The 21,539-nt window shown below is 35.3% G+C and overlaps 1 protein-coding gene across 1 annotated transcript in view; it reads left to right on the top strand.

Moving 5' to 3' along the window:
* The window catches only part of LOC114051896 (dynein assembly factor 5, axonemal-like), a 71,767-nt gene that overhangs the window by 31,254 nt on the left and 18,974 nt on the right, over positions 1–21,539 (top strand). The window contains exons 6-9 of the mRNA XM_027874282.1: positions 3,950–4,162; positions 9,008–9,151; positions 15,208–15,376; positions 20,149–20,296. Of these exons, the coding sequence (XP_027730083.1) occupies positions 3,950–4,162; positions 9,008–9,151; positions 15,208–15,376; positions 20,149–20,296 (674 nt within the window). The remainder of the gene's footprint in view (positions 1–3,949; positions 4,163–9,007; positions 9,152–15,207; positions 15,377–20,148; positions 20,297–21,539) is intronic.

Below are 21,539 nucleotides of genomic sequence, written 5' to 3'. Positions count from 1 at the left end.
TCCAGTTTTATTAACTCACGTGCTCTCATTCCATGTATAAAAACATTTTGTTATATCTTGCTTTATATTCTCCAAGAATTCTAGTTGAGTTTGTGCTCAAGCTGTGTTTTTCCTGAAGTTTTGCTTGTAGAAGTTTTGGAGTCATTCTTCTATGGATTTGTGTCTTGAGCTTCCTTGTCACCATAATAGCTCTTTGTAGTGGAATTCTTTTTTTGTTTGCTTCTTCCATCTTACTTCCTGACTTTAGACTTCATGTTAGAGCTGGGCTGTGCCAAACTTCTGGAGGGAGGGTTTGGGCTGGTTCTGTTGCTGCCTTTTTTGAGCTATTTATTGAGTGTTGTGTTATTCCAGGATCTCAGGGACAGACTAGGGACCTGCAGGATTTCAGTGCTCCCGAAGTAGTCTGATTCAGAACAAAGTCTGCTGCCCCTCTGATCTTAGCCTGGAGTTTGGTCTGAGCAATATTATATTATTGCTGCTGGCCTCTACCTCTACCAATCAGCTGAAAGCTATGTTGTTTTAGAGAGGGACAGCTTCCCTTGGGTCTGAGATTTCTACCCTGGTTATTCCTCTGCAGGCTGGGCTAGATCTTAGAACAGAGATTCTGCTCTGCTTCTAGGATCTGAGCCATACCCTTGTGCCTGTTTCAGAACTTCCTTCTTTCTCAGTACATAGTCCATGGCCTCTCTACCCAGGAACATCATCCCGTGCCCAAGTCTCCTATCTATTTATTCATTCATTCATTTCATTTAAAAGAATGTTTTTAGTTCCAAATTCTCTCTCTCCCTCCTGCCTTCCCCCTACCCATTGAGAAGACAAGCAATGTGATATCAATCATACATGTGAAGTAATGCAAAACATTTCCAGATTAGCCATGCTGCAAATAAATAAATAAATAAACAATAAACAAAAACTATAAAGTGAAAAAAATATGCTTCAATCTTCATTCAGAGTTCATCAGTTCTCTGGAAATAGCATTTTTTATCATGGTTCCTTTAGAATTGTTGTAGATCATTGTATTTATTGATCAGAGTAGTTTTGTTTTTCACATTTGATTGTCATTCCAATGTTGCTGTTACCATGTACAATGTTTTCTTGGTTCTGCTAATTTCACTTTGTATCCGTTCATATAAGTCTTCCCAGATTTTCCTGAAACCATCCTGCTCATTATTTCTTATAGTACAACAATATTCCATCACAATCACATACTACAACTTCTTTAGCCATTTCCCAATTGGTAGACAGCCCTTCAATTTCCATTTCTTTACTACTGGGTCCCCTTCTCAATCCTCCCTCCATCTTTGACTGGGAACTGGTTAGTGGGCAACAAAACTGCTAGGTGGCCACTATATCCACTGCAGTATCCCATTATGGGTCTGGTGGTGCCATGGTAGGGGTCTACACATGGCTCCTGTTTGTACAGCCTCTGCCTGGGCACCGGAGTGCTCCCCACACCAGTTTGCTCCTTGTCCGACTCCATCTCTAGTGTCCAAAGATCTTTGCTGATCTGATCTGGAAAAATGTAACTTTTTCTGGATTTTCACATCAGGATTCAGTCTGATGCATTCTCTAGGTCTGTTTGGAGGAATTTTGTGGAAATAAGCGCAGCTATACTATTTCCTACTATTGTGCCATCTTGGCTCTGCCTTCTCTTTGGTTTTTCATATAACTCTCTTGATTTTCCTCCTATCTGTCTAACCACTCCTCATTTTTCCTTCCTGTTTTATTATCCATATCATGTCTCCTAACTATGGGTGTTCTGTGAGGCATTATCTTAGGCCCTTTTCTTTTCTCTTTTTTGTTTTGTGTTTTTCTTAGGCCCTTTTCTGTCGCTCCACTCTTTCTGTTGGTAACCTCATCGGCTCCCATGGGTTTGATTATCTTAGTGTATTTATTAAGGGCTTACTATATACCCAGTGCTGGGCTAGGAGGTAGGGATTAAAAAACAAAAGCAGACCAGTTTGTAGCCTCAAGCAACTTATATTCTAGCAGTGGAAACAGCATGTGCCTATGTAGGCATGTACAGAACACATCCATAGGGATGTAAAACACATAAAGCAAGTGCAGGGTAACCTTGGAGGAGGGGAAGGTGCTAACAGGAGGGGAACAGGAAAAGCCTCATGTAAAAGTAAGGCCTGAAGCTGAGTCTTGAAGGAAATAGGGGATTTCAGCGTGCAGTAAGAACATTTCAAACTTGGGGAACATCTAGTGCAAAGGAAGATAGAGCGACATAGGTGAGTAACAAGTAAGCCATTGTGACTAGATGGTCGAATACATGGAGTAATGTGTAAGAAGACAGAAAAGGAAAGATGGTGCCAGGCTGTGGCGAACTTTAAATTCCAATTAGGAAAATCCCTTTGGCAGCTATATGAGGATGGAGCAGAGGGAAGAGGGGCATGAGGGAAGAGGGGCATGAATGAAGGGGAGCAACTAAGGCTTATTGCAGTGAGATGGTCCATTTGAGAGAGAACAAAGGCCTAAACTAGGGTGATGGTTCTGAGTAGAGAAGAAAGGATACGATAAATGAGAGAAATTTGGAGACAAACACATCAAGACTCGAAAACTAATTGAATATGTGAAGTAAGAATGAAGAGTCAAGAATAACGCCAAAATTGTGAACCATGGTGACCAGAAGGGTGGTGGTGTCCTGTATAGTCATCGGGAAGTTCAGAATATGGGTTTGGAAGAAAAGATAACGAGCTTTGTTTTGGACATGAAGAGTTTGGGATGTTTAAAGGATGTCCAGTTTGAAATTTCCACTAGGTACTTATTGGTGCAAGAATGGAACCAGGGAGGAAGACTAGGGGTAGATAGAGAGATCTGAGGATTGTCTGCACAGAGATGAAGAGTTAAACTCATGGAAGCTGATGAGGCAAGGAAAATTATAGAGAGAAGGGAAGAGGTACCAGGACAGAGTCTTGAGGAACACCCCCCAGCTAGTGTGCTTGGCCTGGATGATTCTGTGAGGAATGTGGAGCTCTTCCTTCTTTTTTGCTGGCACGATAGTGAAGTTTCTCTAAGGTAATTTTTTTTACCTCCACACATATTTTTTTCCCCTGTAAAAATCTGGTAGATGACCACCCATCTTCTGAATTATTTATTCTTTGTGAAAATTTTTATTTCTTCTCTGGTATAATTATCTGCTTTTTAGCTGAAGAGTATTGGTCTCATTTATTCTTTCTAGACCAACAGTCTAATTTCTCTTCTAAAGGACTGAGAATGCTTTTGGTGTTCAGTAAGTAATAGATTTTAACTGTTATGTTATGCAACTTTCTTTTCCACTTGGAAAGAAGTTCCATCTGCATCATTTTCTGCTAGTTGAAAGAATGGGAATATGAAGCAAGTGAATTGAGACCTCCCAAATGGCATGGCAGAAAACTACTGTAAGACTAGTTTCTGGTTATTATTTTTTAATCTCAATTATGCTTACCTAGAGGCCATGTGTTTCATCATGCTACTGAAGGTTTTATTTGGAATTCTAATTCAGAAGCTATCTTGACAGTGGTATAAAGATAGAATAAAAATTGGATGATTATATAAATAAGATGTTTCTAGTCATTCACATATTACTTTGAAGGTTGAAGGAAGGAGAATAGAAATAGATATTAAATCTAGGACATATAGTTTAGGTTTATACTACCCTAAAACATATACTTTATTGCTATGAATTAAACTTCTTTCATAAAAATTGTCTGATCTGGAGGAAAAACTTATTTGCCTTATCAGCTTTATAATTACGTGCCAAAAAGATTTTTGCATATGTGCTTATTATCAATACCTGATGAGTGGAAAAGGCTACAAGGTAATTGCTAAAGCATTTCGAATGTGCAGAACTAAAGCAGACAGAAGTCAGTCGAGAGCAGGAAAGGAAAACATGTGGATAAGTTGTTTGCTCTTTGTGTTTTCAAAATAATCGTTTTAGTTTTCACATGTTTGGTTTCTCTTACAGTGTATAAAATCAGCAGAGTTGGTTGGAACATTTGTCAACCCTGAGGTGTTTCTGAAGTTAATCTTGCCAGCACTGAAAAAATCTCTTCGTCCATCTTGCCTTATGGTCCTGGCTGCAGTTATTAGAGGCTGTTCAAGACAATCCCTTAAACCTCATCTAAATAACCTTGCCAGCTACCTGTCACAGACACAGATTTGTCAAGGATCTGAAGATGTAAGCATATGCACAAAATGGTGGGAAATGGGAAAATGTCAGTTAAGCATTTGGTGAGAAGCATTTGGTATTGCTATGCATTTTGTCAATACATAAATATGATTATTGGAATATTTTAGCATTCACACTGGATCTGTGTCAGGCCATCAGTTCTCTCTGGCTTTAGTGAGCTTTTCATTGGCGTTAGGGTGCTTTTTCACCAGAGACAGTGTGGTGTCTTGGAAAAAATAATGTATTTGGAGTCAGGTCTGGATTTGAATTTGTAGGTTTGACAAGTATCATCCAGTGATCATAGACAAATCGTTTTACTTCTCTAAAACTCATCTGCATCTGTTAAAGGGGATAATAATTCTTGTACCACCCATCTCACCGAATTGTTATGGAGAAAGCTTTTTTAAAAAATATAAAGTATTATTAAAATGTGAGCTACTCTTATTGATATATTGAAAGTTCCATGACTTTATCAGTATAACATCTATCCTAATTTTATACTGATTTCTTCTCAGCATAGTCTTCAGCAAATCTAATCCTATCTCTCTCATAAGAATCAGTATGGTACAAGTGAAAGAAGCCTAGATTTGAAATCAGAGAATATGGGTTTGAATCCTGTTACTCAGTTATTATCTGTATTATTATGGGCATTATCTTTCACACCCCTAAGACTTTAGTCTCCTTATCTGTGAAATAAGGGGGTTTTGAACTAAATGACCCCTCAGGTCCCTGCTAGAAATCTTTGTGATTCACATTGAATTCTGTCCACATTGTATGAATTGCTGTGTCCAAAAAGCTCTTCAACTGGTAACCAGCTTTCTAGTGAGAAGCTTCCTCACTTATAGCTAGCGTTCAGATGACAGTCCGTAACTATCTTGGTAGGACCTTCCAGACATTGTGTTCTGCTGACATATCCTGCAAAATCTGAGGATCAACCTACATTTCTGCAATAAGGCACTGGGTGAGGGTGATTCATGATTTATTATTAACATGCTAATTAAATATTTATTAAGTACTTTCTCATGTTTATGTCACTGTAGTTGTCATTGGGATCCAGAGGTAAAAATGAGACAGTCTCTGCCTTCAAGGAGCAACTCCTTTATCTCCCTAACATCTGTATGAAAAAGTTAAGACTCTACTTCCTTATTCACATTCTACAGATGAAGAAGCTTATACACCAAAAATCCAAGCACACTCAAAATTACATAGACACCACCATAGCCATAACTAAATTCCATTTTGGACCACTACTATAAGATTAAGAACAAATCTTTGCCTATACCTAGTCACTCCAAATTAACCAATTAACTACCACTTTTACATTATTTCATTATCCAAATTAATATGCTACCCTAATGAAGTGTTTAAAATGAACAAGCCTGATAAATTAACCAGTTTTTATAAAATTTGTATTTAGTTATTGTGAATTTGCTTAATTTTAAATTATGTTGTTAATGCATCATAACCTAAACTGGTAATTTTTAGTTGCTTTCTGTTGAAAAAATTGCTTTGTTTTTGTTAAAGTATAATACACTTAATATCTGAAAATCTATTCATAGGATCAGTTTTATAATATGCCTTGGCCTCGTCAATTGAGACAACGACTTGCCAGCTTTTCCACTATATGTTAAGACTGTGTCATATGCCATAAGAATTTGGCATTTGTGCCTGATTAGAAATTCAGTGTTGTTTTGAGACTTTGTTGATTGACTACTGGGATAAAAAGTAGTCATTAAATAATGCAAGGTACCATACTAAGAGATAAATTCTTACTGACTTTGTCATTGCATAATGGCCATCAAATCTATTAACCAGTCTCAATTTCTGAAATGTTAATACTGGAGTACATTTTAATGATTTTTTTTTTTTAAGGCAATTGAGGTTAAGTGACTTCAGGGTCGGTGCTCTTTCTAGTGTGCCACCTAGCTGCCCCAATTTTAATGATTTTTGTTAAACATGGAAAATAATCTGTTTCAGTCATGTAATGTTATAACATGAATCATTAATTTTTTAACTTTTCTTAGCTTGTCCTGAACATAGTCTAAGTTCTGCTCAGGCAGATTACATGATCTCACTTTGCCATTGTTTGTGGGTTGTCTTTTTGTTTGTTTGTTTTTTGCCAGACAATTGGGGTTAAGTGACTTTCCCAGGGTCACATAGCTAGTGTCAGGTGTCTGCAGCTGGTTTTGAACTCAGGTCCTCCTGACTCCAGGACCAGTGCTCTATCTATTCACTGCGCCATCTAGCTGCCCCTTTTTGTTTGTTTTTAATTCTTTTAATTCTTTTGTCTACATTTGGGAACTGCAAATTCTTGCCCTTTCTAAAAATGTTCTGGAAGTATACAATTTACAAGTCTCACAGGTGTCAAAAAAATGCCTTGCATTAAAAATTTTTAATCAGGAAAAATGTACTTTGTATGTCATGTTGGTCCGCCCAAAATTTCATCACTTAATCAGAAATGATAATCTTCAAGGTCAGAGAACATGTTCTATCTTCAGCTTTGATGGTTTGTCCACTAAAAAACAAATTTTCCAGACCATTTTTCTTAACAGTCACGTTTCTAAAAATTCACCTCATTCATGCAGTTTTTTTAACTACTTTAATTTCATCACTTAATTATGTAAATATGTTTTTGACACTCAAATACCCCCAAAGAGTATTAAGGAGATAGGGTATTATAAATATGGACATAAATTTCTGATCCATTTAAAATGAAACTTAACATTTTTCGTAGAAAAAAAACAAGACTGTTCAAATGTCCTGCGATAGCTTGGTCTAAAGCAATTCTGTTTCAAAGCTGGAGCAAAGGCCCAAGCATTTTGTAATGAGATTTTTTTTTTTTAAGGAAAACAAAGCTACCAGAAAGTTAATTTATTTCATGTAAGTTAAGAAAAGCTTTTTAGAGAAAACTGAAAAGAAAATTCACATATAAAAACAAACCATTAGTAATTCATAGAGGTACATTTTAAATGAAGGGCCCAGTCAGGGCCCTTTAAATGGAGGCTTCCTTTATTGTTGGCTCTAAGTGTAAGTTTTGGTAAAAGGCACTTTCCCAGGGGTGTGGAGCCAAGTCCTGCACCTGGGGCTTAGCTGAAAGAAAGGAACTTGATCCTTTTCTTTGAAATATGTTTGTTTAGGGACAGGCAAGTGAAATAAGGAAATTGTGTGATAACATAAACATTTATTCCAGTTTAACTTAAGGAAAACAATGGTTTGGTTTTTTTGGTTTTTTTTTTTTTGACACATTTACCATTACTACACTGTTAAAATCTCCTCCTTTGTACACAGACTCCAAGTGTACAAGTCTTGGACAATTTCAAATATCTCATTTAATCAGTACACAAATAAAATGGTATTCCTGCTGTGATTTTTTTTGAAAGACATTGAAAATTCACTGATTAAAACTTTCTTATTACAACTAGGAAAAATTAGAATTTTATTTAAAAATATATAATTATTTTCACCCAAAAGATATTTTTGGATCGATTCATTTTCAAATGATGACGTTCACCTGTTGAAAGCTCACATATATTCGTGTTTGTGTGTGTATATATATTACAATAGGTGGAGTATGTATATTTCATAAGCCCTTAAATTTGCATGTGTAATTAGGTAATGTAACGAAAGCTAACAATGGCATCTACTTTTTTAAAAACTGTATTTATTTCCTCTTAATTTATAATTTGATAGCCACTCAAGTAAGCCAAACAGTTTTACTTATGTCAGGACCTGAAAAGCATTATTGTGATATGAAAGAAAATCAGGCAGAGTACATGTGGGCAAATAATAATTCAAATAAAAAGGGGAAAATAAAACTTAAAATAGAAAACAATAATGTGGACACATTTTAGCTCTGGTCTTTAGCATTTCCAGGTCTAGTAATCTCAGATCCAAATCTATAGCAAGCCTCAAAATTCCCTTTTCCATCACAGGTATGCTTTGTGGGTTAGGGTTGATGTTCCATCCAGATCCTGGCCTTGTTACTGTGTACAGCACTAATTTGATGTGGGCTGTCAACATTGATTTGTTATTGTTTAATGCTGCGTGCTTTTGTGGAGGGAAATGGGCAAAAGCAAATAACTTTGTGCCCTACTGGATTTTTAAATTTAATTACCATGATTATTATAGTTACTTTGAAGGCGGATAAGTGACATAGTAGATAGAATGTCAGATATAGAGTCAAGAAGACCTACGTCTGAATCCTGCATCAGACACTTACTAGCCACATGACTTCCAGCAAATATACCTTCTGTCATCCTCAGTTTCCTTATCTGGGTATATTATAGCACCTACTTCACAGCATTGTTGGGAGGATCAAATCAAATGAAATCATATATTTAAAGCACTTTTTGAACCTTAAAGCATTTTAATATTTTTAAATATTAATATTTATTTTAAATTGTTATTTAATTTGAAATTAATTAATATTTTAGAATGACATTCTAGAGCAAGCTCATATTATCTGGTCTTGTTTTATGGAAGAAAAAACTGGCCGTTAATAAGCTTTAGCAATTTATCTAAAGCTAAAAAGTTAGTGAAAAAGCTGAAATGTAGAATCAGGACATCCCAAATCCTAGTCCAGCAGTTATTTCCCCACTACTCTACATCGTCCTTCAATCAATCAATAGCATTTATTGAACCAGTATAATAATGATGATGATGATGATGATGATGATAATCATAAAGTCATAGGATTTTAAGCTGGAAAGGGATGTTATCAACTGATATAATATTCCCTTGTTTTACTGACTAGGAATCATACTCAGATTGACTTACACAAGATCATATGATTTAAACTAAGCTGTCATATATGATTTTAAATGCCTAATTTTATTACTTGCATACTTTTTATAGAGCCATTATATGGAGCAGTTGCTTTGTTGTGTACAAGCGTTACTCCAGGTGGGTCAGGAAGATTGCAAAGAATCAAGTTTGCAGCTCATGGAAGTTTTGGTGACAGTCATGGCTGTCTCAGGTGCCGCAGGCCTTCGTGAAAAGGTGAGTTTAATTGAGAACTCCCTTCATTGCCTCTTGACAAGATGAAGCTTACTACTAGAAAGATGATTATTTCTCCAAATGAAAAGGAACTATCTTCTATAAATCTTTCCTGATCTTGAGTTTCAAGCCTCAGGCACACATGACTCAAACTGACTAGCAAAGATTAAAGAATTTAGAACATTTGGAATGAGTCACTCAAGATGTGGCCTTAGGGTATACATAGAATTTTATATAGCCTCCAACTGCCATTTATTTTAGTATCTAAGAGTGAAGACAAAATTAAATTGGAATTTTAATTTTGGAGTCTTTTGCAAAAGAAGCATGTAAAAAAAAAAGCTGCCATAAACTTTTTTCTGTACATTTAAATTTTCATTAAAAAAGAAAAAATACTTACTTTATGGCTGAATGTCTAGAGAAGAAAATGATATGATTTCCCCACTCCATTGTGACCCAGTTTTAGAAAATAATTTTTTCTCCATTGTTTATGGATGTGCACAGATATGTAATAGACATACATAAACACACACACATAACATACATACATACATATACACTAACCTCTGAACTTCCTCCAGACTTTCAATTCTGTCAGAATCAAAAGGATTTACTGGAATGAGATGTCATTTTCCCTGTTTTAATCATATGCTGTTTTCAGACTGAGAAGCATGTTTTTTCCTGCTGTTTTTCTCTATTTCCTGACTGACCTTAGGCAATTTTTCTGTGAAACCTAGTTGTTCTGCTATTAGCATGACAAAGTGAGACCTTCCCATAGAATTTATAAGACCTGTTGTGCCCAACTTGGAACTTTGTATTTTAGGAATCTCATTGCATTCTCTCACCTGTTTGGTACCTGTTTAAACTTTGTTTCATTTCTGTTTTTACAAACAGCCTTCCTAAAGGGCATATGTCTTAGGAGACAGGTTGTCACTGATAGGGCCATAAATACTCGCAAAAGATAGACCCTGGAAATATATGATGCCTAGAAGCAATAGAGAAGGAAGTTGAACAGCCATCAAATTAAGAAGCAGATTTTGAAAAACAGACTGGGTGAGGCCACCAAGGAGTTACCATCTGGGGGACTTGAATACTTCCTAATATTTTTAAACCCTGAGGAAAAGGAGGAAAAGATACAAGTTAAAATGAGGCCTACTTTATCAATGGGACATCTTTAATGCATTGCCCCCGGCTTTAGAAACTGACTAAAGTCCTTTTGACTTCACAGTCCAGGAAGAGGCGAAAGAGCTAAATAAAGAAAAAAAAAAATCACTTTGGTGAATCTGTTGTTTGATGTTACCCAGATGAAGAATTTTTAAAATGTGAACTTCCCTCTCTCTTTAAACGTCTGAATTCTTGGTGGGTTGTTTGGTTTGGAGGTTGTCTTGGTGGTGGGAAGAAGAGCAGTTTATGCCCACATCCTTCAAAAATGACAATTTTCTTGTAGTTCTGTGTTGCAAATTCAGAGTGAAAATGATGTATAATACAATACTGTCCCACAAAATACTTTGGATTTGTGTAGAATTGCTTTTTTCTTCAATTTTTTTTTATTCTTAATCGAAACAACAACAAAAGCATTTCTGTACATGTAACAATACAAAAATTGGATTCTCTATGAAACTGTGAATCTATATTCATACCACTTACTTTTTAGAAGTATATAACATATTTTATGCATTCACACAGGTGGTGCAATGGATAGAGCATCAGGCCTGAAGTCAGGAAGACCTGAGTTCAAATTTGATCTCAGACACTTACTAGCTGTATGATACTGGGCAAGTCACTTAACCCTGTTTGCCACAGTTTCCTCATCTGTAAAATGAGCTGGAGAAGGAAATGACAAACCATTCCAATATCTTTGCCCAGAAAACCCCAAATGGGGTCATGAAAAGTCAGACACAACTGAAACTACTGAACAAATACATTGCTTTCAAAACTATCCTGTTTGTCTGTGCTTCCTCCTAAACATCTTTCTGTTCTTTTCTGTGCAAAATGTTTCAGTGGTCCTCTTTTTTGGCAATGCTGTTGGTAGCCTATCCCTCTCTAATTAACCAAGGGAAAGAAAGAATGAATAAAAATCTCTTGTAACAAATGAGCATAGTCAAGGAAACCAAATCCACACAGTGGCCATGCCCCAAAATGGATATATCTTTCTGCTCCTTGTGTCCATCACCTCTCTGTCAGAAATAAATAGTGTGCTTCATTGTGGGTCCTCTGAAGACATGGTTGGTCATTGCTTTGATCAGAGTTGAGTTTCTGCAAGGTGTTTGTCTTTACAGTGTCACTGTCCTTATATATATTGTTCTGATTCTGCTGTTTTCATTCTGTGTCAGTTTATACACTCCTAGGATTCTCTGAAATTGTCTCTTTCATCATTTCTTCTGATGAATAATGTTCCTTTATATTCATATACCACAGTTTGTTCAGCCATTCCCCAGTGGTCTAAAAGATGATCTAAAGCACACTCTTAGATTTAATTCTTTGTTTTTCTTACCCCCTTCCCCCCATCCCCCTTTTAATCTCCCCTTCAGGATCCAGAGGTTTGTTTTCCTTGTGACCATTCCCTCCGCAGTATTATGCTTCCTCTTAATCTACTTTCTTCCCTATCCCTGCTTGTTTCTCTGTTTAGTTTGATGTATTTCTAGATCAAACTATTTGTGTGAATTCGTGTGTGTTCAACCCCCTTTTGTCCCTTTCAGATAAAGGTGAAATCTATCTGATGCCTGCTCTTCCCATCCTTTCTTCCATGTTTATATCTTCTTCTCAAACATCCTAGTTATGAGAAATACCAAGTTGCATCCCTTTTGTCTTTGTTTCTACTATATACCTTCTTTCTTCCCTCAAAAGAGAACTAATCCACCACCCAGGACCCCCATTTTTCTTATTTAATTCCCTCGGTACCCTTCAAAGACATGAAGGTTCTGAAGGTTGATACATTTCTACTTTTCCTGTAAGAATATTAGCACTGGCTTATCATACAGTTCTTTCCAGTTACTCAAGTAAATTTGCCTTTCTAGGATTCTTTTGTGTTTGTGTTCCAGAATTCCTACTCTGGTTTGGTCTTCTCCTCAGAAATGCTTGAAAGTCCTCTAGTCCATTAAAAATCTATTTTTTTTTTCCTGCTGTTGGATTTTACTCAGTTTTACAAGATGAGTTATTCTTGGTTGTAAGCCAGTATCTTTTCCTTTTGGAATATTGCATTCCAAGATTTTTCATTTATAGTAAAAAGCTGCCAGGGCTTGTATGATCCTTCATGTAGTTCCTTGGCACTTGAACTGCTTCTTTCTGGATATTTGCAGTAGTTTTTCTTTTATATAGGAACTTTGTATTTTGGCTGTGGTATTTCTGGAACCTTTCCTTTTGGGGCTCCTATTAGGGAGTAATTGGTGGATTCTTCCTATCTTTACTTTGCCCTCTGGTTGAATAGATCTAGGCAGTTTTTGGTTTTTTGTTTTTTTTTTCTTAAAATTTTTCAGGGAGTTCAGTGATTTTTAAATGATTTCTCTTTGACCAGCTCTTAAGTCAATTGTTTTTGATATTCGTTTCCTTCTCTTTTTTCCCATTCTTTTAATTTTCTTCTAATACTTCTTGCTGTCTTATGAAGTCATTGATTTTTATTTGGTCTATTCTAGTTTTCAGGGAGTTTATTTCATAGGTAAGGTTTACCACTTTCTCTTCTAAGCTTTTTATTCTTCTTTCCACCAAAGATTATTTCTTTTTTTTTTAACCTCTTAATTTCTTTTAAATATTCATGTAGTCCTTGTGGAAAATCTATTTTTTTCTTTTGATTCTATATTTGCAGTTGTTGTGGAGTTGTTTTTTCTCTTGGGGAGCTGTCTGTATTTGTGGTGATATTTTATACTGGTGTTTGATTTACTTATCTCTCCAGCTTTAGTTCCTATCTTTGGGTTTTGTTTTGTTTTGGTTTTGGTTTTTTACCAGAGCTAGGTTCTATCCCCTGTTATTGAGTGAGGTGATTTGCTCTGGTTGGTTTTATCCCGGATTCCCTAGGTTTCTATACTCACCTCTACCTGTGGGGAGTTCCCCACCCCCCATCCTACCCAGTCTTTGAGGCTCAAATCTTCATTGCCTCCTCTGGCATCTGAGGACTGTGTGTTGGGGACGTCAGGGAAATTGGGTCTGGGATATTAGGTTTGAACGCTCTGGCACCACACCGGTTGTTGATCACTGTGCTATTGCTCCCTTAGAACTTCTAACCCCATCCTGGGTTTTCTAACCACCATAGGGCTTTCTTTTTCTTTTTTTTATTAAATAAATTTATTTATTTTTAGTTTTCAACATTTACTTCCACAAGATTTTGAGGTCCAAATTTTCACCCCATCTCGCCCCTCCCCCACCCCAAGATGGCATGCATTTTGAATACCCCTTCCCCTAGTCTGCCTTCCCTTCTGTCTCTCCCCCCCTTCTCTTATCCCCTTCCCCTTCTGTTTTCCTGTAGGGCAAGATAGATTTCTGTACCCCATTTCCTGTATTTCTTATTTCCCAGTTGCATGTGAAAACATTTTTTTAAACGTGTTTTTAAAACTTTGGGTTCCAAATTTTCTCCCCTCCCTCCCCACCCACCTTCATTGAAAAGGCAAGCAATTCAATATAGGTTATACATGTGCAGTTATGCAAAACACTTCCGTAGTAGACGTGCTGTGAAAAACTAACTCTATTTACCTTAATCCTATCCTGCCCCCTCATTTATTCTATTCTTTCTTTTGACCCTGTCCCTCCTCAGAAGTATTTGTTTTCTGATTACCCCCTTTCCCAATCTTCTCTCCTCTCTATCATCCCCCTACTCTCTTGTCCCCCCCCCCCATTTTCCTGTAAGGTAAAACAGATTTCCATACCCAATTGAGTGTGTGTGTTATTCCCTCCTTAAGTCAAATCCTATGAGAATAAGATTCACTAATTCCCTCTCACCTTCCCCCATTTCCCCTCTATTGTAAGAGCCACCCTAGGGCTTTCTTAGGGGATCATTCTACTCTTGTTCTCTCTGGATACCACCCTTGCAGTCTATTTATTTCCCATCTCTATTCGGATTGTTACTTGATTTGTGGGAGGAATCCCTTTTCTTCCATCACTGGCCTTCTAGCTGACTTTTTATACAGTTCTCAGGTGGAAGAAGTCACTTATTGTGGTTTCTTAATGGATTTCTTGATCATTTTTTGGTCTGGTGCAGACTTCATGGTTTTGCTGTAGTATATGTGTTGGAGCTGGGGGTCTGCCTCCTCCTCAGGCAGCTATATTGGTCAAAATCCTCATCTATTTAAAACTGTAATAATTATAGATGGGCAAATGATAATTTTAAAATGTTAATATTGAGGGTGATTTTTCATTTTTAAAATCATTTTTTATTGATATCTCTTGTTTTTTCATCACTTACATTTCCCTGTGTATTCATCCCCCTTTCCCCCATCCTAGCGAGCCATCCCACATAACAAAGAATATTCTTTAAAAAAAAAAAAAAGAGGGGGTGTGAGAGAAGAAGAAGAAAAGAAAAAAAAAATCAGCAAAACCATTCAGTACATCAGAAAAAATTATGCCATGTTCCACACCTGTGGACCTCTCATCTCTGCAAAGAAAGGGGGAGATATCCTCTCCTATCTCTTCTTTGGAGTCATTCTTGTTCTTTGTAATTTTCCAACTTACATTTTTTGGCTTTTTTGTGTTGGGGGTGGGGGCAGGTGTATATGCCTGGCAGTGCTAGGGCATGATTATTTGTCAGAAGCCGCATGGAGTAGTGAATAGGGTTCAAATCCTGCCTCAGACACTTAATAGCTGTGTGATCCTGATCAAATCACTTAGCTTCTCTGGGCTTCAGTTTCCACATTTGTTAAATGAAGGAGTTAGACTTGATGGCCTCTGAGGGCCCTTCCAGCTCTAAATCTATGATCCTGCAGTTCTTTGGTCTTCCTCGTTTCTTATGTAAATGTGACATAATGTAATTTGTGTGAATGTAAATGCACTCTCACATGCTTAATAAAGATGTGACTGCACCAAAAGATTCCCTAATCTCAAACACTGGGACTACTCCAAGGTTTTATGTTTAACAGGTTCAGGAGACAATGAACTTATTAGCTCTGATTCAGAAATGGGATGGAACCCTAGATCTCTATCAGCAGCACATGGATCATCTTATGGAATGGCTGACTTCATCACATCAGGATTGGAGCTGTCATTCAGTTGAACTGCGACAGTTTGAAGTAGTTGTCACTCAGTCAGGTAAGCTCTCCTTCCCCCCCCCCAAAATGGTTACTCTATGGAGATAAGAATTTAAGATATCGAGAAACACCTTAAATTATTATCACTGTTAAGGGAAATTTTCTTGTTATACTTTATTAACTTTATAGGCATGGTTGATATCAATTCTGTTTAACATTTGTGAATTTCTCAAGAAAAAAGGCAAACTTTTCCTTTTTGTTTGTGGTGATTATCTAGCCATTTTGTCTGATGGAATTGTGTGATTTGTTCCTTTAAAAATATCAGTTGTTTCTTGCTGAAATTTTGTTCCTGTATTCTGAAAAAGATGAAGAGTGGAATAAATTTAATGTAGTTGATAGAATATATGCTTTAGTTATATGTTTCTAATGTTAAACCTTGAGAATATTTTAATCTTTTATTTTATTTAAGTATTATCTTAAACATATGCGTAGCTTAGCATCCCAACAAAACTGAATTTATCAGTCCATTAAATTTTGTATGTAAGTAGGTAGTTGCAGGAATGCTTTTCTCTGTCACCCTAATTAACTTCTGTTATAATCCAGATCTGAAATTTTAGAAACATTTCCCCAGAAATATATAATATTTTTATGGTGCTTTGATTGCATAGTTTTAAAGTAAACATTTCAAAATTTAGAATTCTGTGATGTCATCAAATAACCTGCACATAATATTTCTGGATGTTATATACATATATAATGTGTATATGTATTTGAATTTTTTTAAAATGTGTGCCAAGTTTAATTAAAATCTTATCTCTTTTTAAACCATAACCTTCCATAAAGCTTTCCCCACTTCTCTATTTCATCCAAGTAATTTTTCCTACCAACTTTTTGGATTGTAAGAACATTGATACTAACTATAAAGAATACATAAAATTCAAACATATTAAAATAATTTACATATTATTTGTCAGTTATTTTGAACAATATATGAATTAATCATTTAGAATTTAAAGAAGCCTGGGAAAATCTCTTGTAAAGAGGCAAAATTGCCACATAATGATGTATAATGAGGTTCAGTCTTACATGATATTGAAAGAGCTAGAACTAGAACTCACAAAATTCACCTAAATTTCCAGCATTGATTAGGCATGCAGTTTCTATAGTTTATACCTTATTAAACATTAGTTATGTGTGTGTGTGTTAAGGATAGAGGAAAAGGCATTTGCCATTCAGAAACGGAAGCCCATGATAAAGCCCTCCTCTCCAGGCATTTCCAGTCTTGGGGTAGATTGGGGGAAGAGGGAGTGTAAATCCACTTCTAATTTCTGCACAATTTAAAATCAAGGAACGGGAAAAAGAAAATTCCTTTTTTTTAATCTTTTTTTAAATTTCTTCTTTTTTTTGGTTAATTTATTTTGATTTATCAACAATCACTTCCATAAACTTTTGATGTTTAAATTTTTCTCCCCCTCCCCAACTCTCTCCCGAAGATGGCATGCTATCTGATGTAGGCTATACATATACATTCCTATTAAACATATTTTCGTATTAGTGATGTTGTAAGTAGAGATTAGAACCAATAGGAGGAACCACCAGAAAGAGGAAACAAAATACAACGGAAGAAAAAAATAGCAAATAGTATGCTTCGATCTGCATGCAAGCTCCATAGTTCTTTCTTTGGATGTGGATAGCATTTTCCATCCTGAGGCCTTTGAAGATGGTCTTAGATACAAAGAAAATTCTTAATGTGGAAATTTTAAAATATGATAGAAGATAATATCTATTTGTTTTCATTTAAATGTTAAATGCCTCAATAAAGACAAACAAGTGCAGTTTATAGAAAAGAAGAGGTGATTAGTATCTGGTGCAGTCCTTGAAGGCTTGGTAGGACTTTGGTAAATGAATCAGTCAGTCAGTCAGCAAGGAGTTATTAAATTCTCCCTATGTGCTAGTTTGAGGGATAAAAAAACAAAAATGAAATTTAAAAAAAAGTAGTGGAGACGTTCCTGATGTAGGGAACAGGTGAACCCAGGCTAATAAAGGTAGAAAAAACCAAGCCCAGTATGTAACTGAGTTAGATATCTTGTCTATTGGAGAGAAAATCTAGATAGATATCCATGAGTAGTATCTAAATGTGGTAAGTAAAGATGGAAATTTGATCATTACTAGATAGCAAGTTAAATTTCAGTGTTTGAAATTATAGGAACACAGTAAGATTTATTTTATCAGGAAGTAGTTTGATCCTTGATTATAAGTGTCAGAAACTTTTAAACAGTGACTTTAAAAGTTTCTTAGCAGTAACAAACTTCCAATAATTGTCCTTCATTTGGTATTCCCTTGCTTTTATACTTTTGACTTCTCTCTCTTACATTATTCCAATCACCATGTTTCATACTGTTTCTAAAAGTTGATTCCAATGCAAAATCCATTGCTGGATCCAGAATGTCTTTTCTAGAGTATAAGTCCTTAGGAAGTAGTAACCAAAGGCTGACTCTGAATTTGCTTCTTAGAGTACATTTCTATACCAGAAAACCAGTGTGAGAAGAAAAAAAAAAGTATTCAATTCAATCAAGGAACTGGTTATGTTGAAACTTGGTGCATTTCAACTAGCAGTCTCTACACAGCCCATCTTCAAAATGTAGTTACCTAGGCGTTTTGCCTTTTTTGTTGAAAACTGGTTTGTGGTTATAGCTACAGCCTGGAATTCTCACTTTGAGTTAGTAAAATTTAACTAGAAAAGAACATTATTTAAGTGTTGGAATAGAATTTTATTTTTAAAAACTGTATCTGTTTTCTTTTTATTTCCTACATAATTTGAAATGCTATGCAGTTAAGTTCTCTGCTTATATTAATTCTGTTTAACATCATATATTCATCAGTGCCTGGCACATAGTAGGTGCTTAATAAATTCTTGTGTAATTGGTCAGAGGATTTAGAAGTGTTCTATAAGCAATCTATAAAGGACTCTATTAATGAGGTAAATTTTTCTCTTTCACCTTGCCAATTTGAAAAAGCTTCAGTAGTTTACCTAATTGAATACAAGGAGCCAAAACAACCTGTGTGAATTTTGACCCCATTCTCTTTGATCTCTCTTTTCCCCAATGGACAGAATTAAATGTAGCGCATTTATACATACATATATTTATGATGAAATATATTTTTATTTCAGTTTTGATGATGTAATTTTAAACAATTGAAAATTAATGTTAATCTACTTGAAGTATAATTTAATACTTGCAATTATTAACCAATTTTTAAAATATTTTTTCTCAATTCCATAGGATAAAGATGAGTCCAATTTTTATTTTATTTACATTACACAAAATTTTTTCAAAGCAACCTTTAAATATACATGAAGTTTTTGCATAAATAGCTAGTTAAGATTCATGAATAGAACCCAATAATAACTTATATTTGTATAATCCTTTAAGGTTTACAAAGCACTTTACTTTTATAACAACCTGGTAAGGTAGGCAATGAAAGACTCCTTTATGTCAGGGGGAAGAAAACGTCTCATTCACAGCAGCTCATGTTTGGTTCTAGGTCCATGCATCACCTTTTTTTACTTTGTGTTGACTTTTCATTGTAAATAAAACTCTTCAGTAAACATTGGGAGAGTGATACCATCTGATATTCTCCTCTTCCTCTGAGTGAAGAATTTCTAGATGTTGCCTGATGTGTGTTGCTGAAAGAAAATAAATCATCAAAGTTCTGAGCAAACACTTTGCATTCACCTATGCTGATGTGTGCCTGTTGTCTGTTTTTTGGCTCAACTGGTACAACTCCTTTTAAAATAATTCTCATTTTCTTTTCATTCCTACATGTACCATCTTGTTTAATTATGCTTCTCCTTCCTAGTGCCTCAATTTTTTCATTTTGAAGGATTTTGACTCAAATGTTTTGAGATGCTGGATCTTTAAAAGACAGAGGTGCAGACTGCTTTGCATGGTTATAGATTACATTACTAGCAAAAGGATCGGTAGCTGAACTCACTTTAATATGAGTAAACCTTTTGTTCTTAAATTAAAACTTTATTGGCACAGTGTATAGCAAAGAAAATGTTTTATGGTCTGTGTTATTGTGCGTTGTTGCAATACAAGTTTAGACATCAGAGATTTATTTTGTGACAAAGAATTTCTAGATACTTAATATCATTACTGTTATTTAGAATCTCAATAGCCTAGAACATTTTAAATCAGTATTAGTGTCACTACATCAAAGTTTGAGAAACGTTTGGGCAGTTGTAGGTAAATTAAGAAACCTAGTTAACTTAGGCTCATCATTTAACTATTTGAGAATTTCTTATTAATTTGCTTTTCAAGAAAAATATTTGAGAGGGGAAAGAAGGAAGAAAAAAAATTGGAACTCAAAATCTTATAAAAGTGAATGTTGAAAACTATCTTTACATATAATTAGAAAAAGTTAAATGCTGTTACATGGGTGGGGGGGGTGGAAGAAATTAAAAAAAAGTTTGAAACCAAAAAATCATTTAATTAAATGTATGAGTATAGTATTCTGTTTTAAATTGTCCTTAATTACTTTTATTGGAAAAATACTCAAGCATCTCAAAATCAGGAAATTATAAACTGAAAGTTTTAACTAGAGACAAAAACACTCTCATACTCTTAACTTTTCCAAGTTTAATCACCTTTTCCATTTAAGCCTGTTTTATATATGTCATGGAAAACATTCATTCCTCTTCTGTATTTCTTTATATGTTCTGTCATAAATAAAAATCAGTATAATTTGTAATGACATCTTTTGGATTCAAATTCAAATATATAAATAAACTGCCAAGCTACTAAAACAATTTTTCAATTTGTTTTCCAGGTCCTGTATTAGGTAAAGCTCTTAATTACTTTATTCCTATCATTAAGACTTGTCTTCAAACAACTAAAGATCCACAAATGCGCTTGACTCTCTTCACAATCTTATCACAAGTGTTTTTAGAAGCAAACAGTACTGTGAATTCTCAGCAGTAAGTATATTCTTACTTTATGTAAGTTACCACATAAATGATTGAAAAATTATGATGGACCAGTTATCAAGTGCTTATTATGCCCTGTCATTTGGTAAGGCCAAACGCTAGAGATGCAAACATAAGAGTGCAATACAGATATTATGTCCCTTAGCTCACATTCTAAAGGGAAGCCAATACATAAAGGGTTGGGGGTGGGGGGGGGGCGGGTGTGTGTGTGTGTGTGTGTGTGTGTGTGTGTGTGTGTGTGTGTGTGTGTGTGTGTAGGGCGTGGTGCTGAAGGGGCAGTGTGCAGCTTTTTTAGAAGTGGCAAGGAAGTGATGTCAAGGTCCAGTCCCAGACAAGGTAAATCAGAAGTAGCAAAGCCTATCGTTGCATGGGAGAGGCCAGGATTCTTTTGGGAGGAGGGATGAGAAGAATGAGGTGGTTGACTGGAGAGTAGGTAGCATGGCTTGGAAACATCACGTAATTCTCATCCTCATTATGTGTCCTTGTGATTTATAAAAACTGAGATGATAATTTCAAAAATACTGTATGATCCTCTAAGTTATTTACTATTGAATGAAAGTGAACAATGAAATTGTCAGAGGGGAATAAACTATTATTTTAAATAGTGAGTCAGAAATGTTTAATCAAAATTATTTCAGTATGGTCATTAAAATTCCATCAAGTGAAAAATTTTTAGAATGTATTTTAACGATGTATCTATTAAGTGCTCTCATTTTGTAATGATCTTGTGGTACATTTACAAACAAAGCAAATTAGTATTTTTTTTACTGCCCTTTACTATTATTAAGGTATTCACATCTTTTACTATGATCCTCAAGGTATCTTTATGTAGTTATCTTAAAAATCTCATTGATTTGAAGAACCTTCTTAAAATGTTTCTGTTGATAGGAAGTAATAAAACATATGGAGAAAAATAAGACAAGTATTATAATATTAAAAAGAGAAATGAGAAAGAAATGGGCTTAGTGTATTGAGGTGGATCAGTTAGGGTCGATCTAAAGATAAAATTATAACCAAATAGAATTTGGAACTATTATCCTATGAGTTGCTTTGATATGGATTGCAGAACCTTCCATAATTACTGAAAGGAGTTCAACCAAACAATGCATAAAGTAAAAACCAAGTGAATGAAGGAAAAAAAAAACTAACTCTATATAATGCTTTAAAGCCTGCAAAGTGCTTTAGATAGAGTATCTCATTTGATCCTAACAGCCCTGCGAAACAGGTTTTGTTA

The sequence above is a fragment of the Vombatus ursinus genome, unplaced genomic scaffold, assembly GCF_900497805.2.
Source record: "Vombatus ursinus unplaced genomic scaffold, bare-nosed wombat genome assembly UNPS02014807.1, whole genome shotgun sequence".
NCBI lineage: Eukaryota > Metazoa > Chordata > Mammalia > Diprotodontia > Vombatidae > Vombatus > Vombatus ursinus.
Note: the sequence above shows the minus strand (reverse complement) of the source record. Positions and strands in the feature narration are given on the sequence as shown.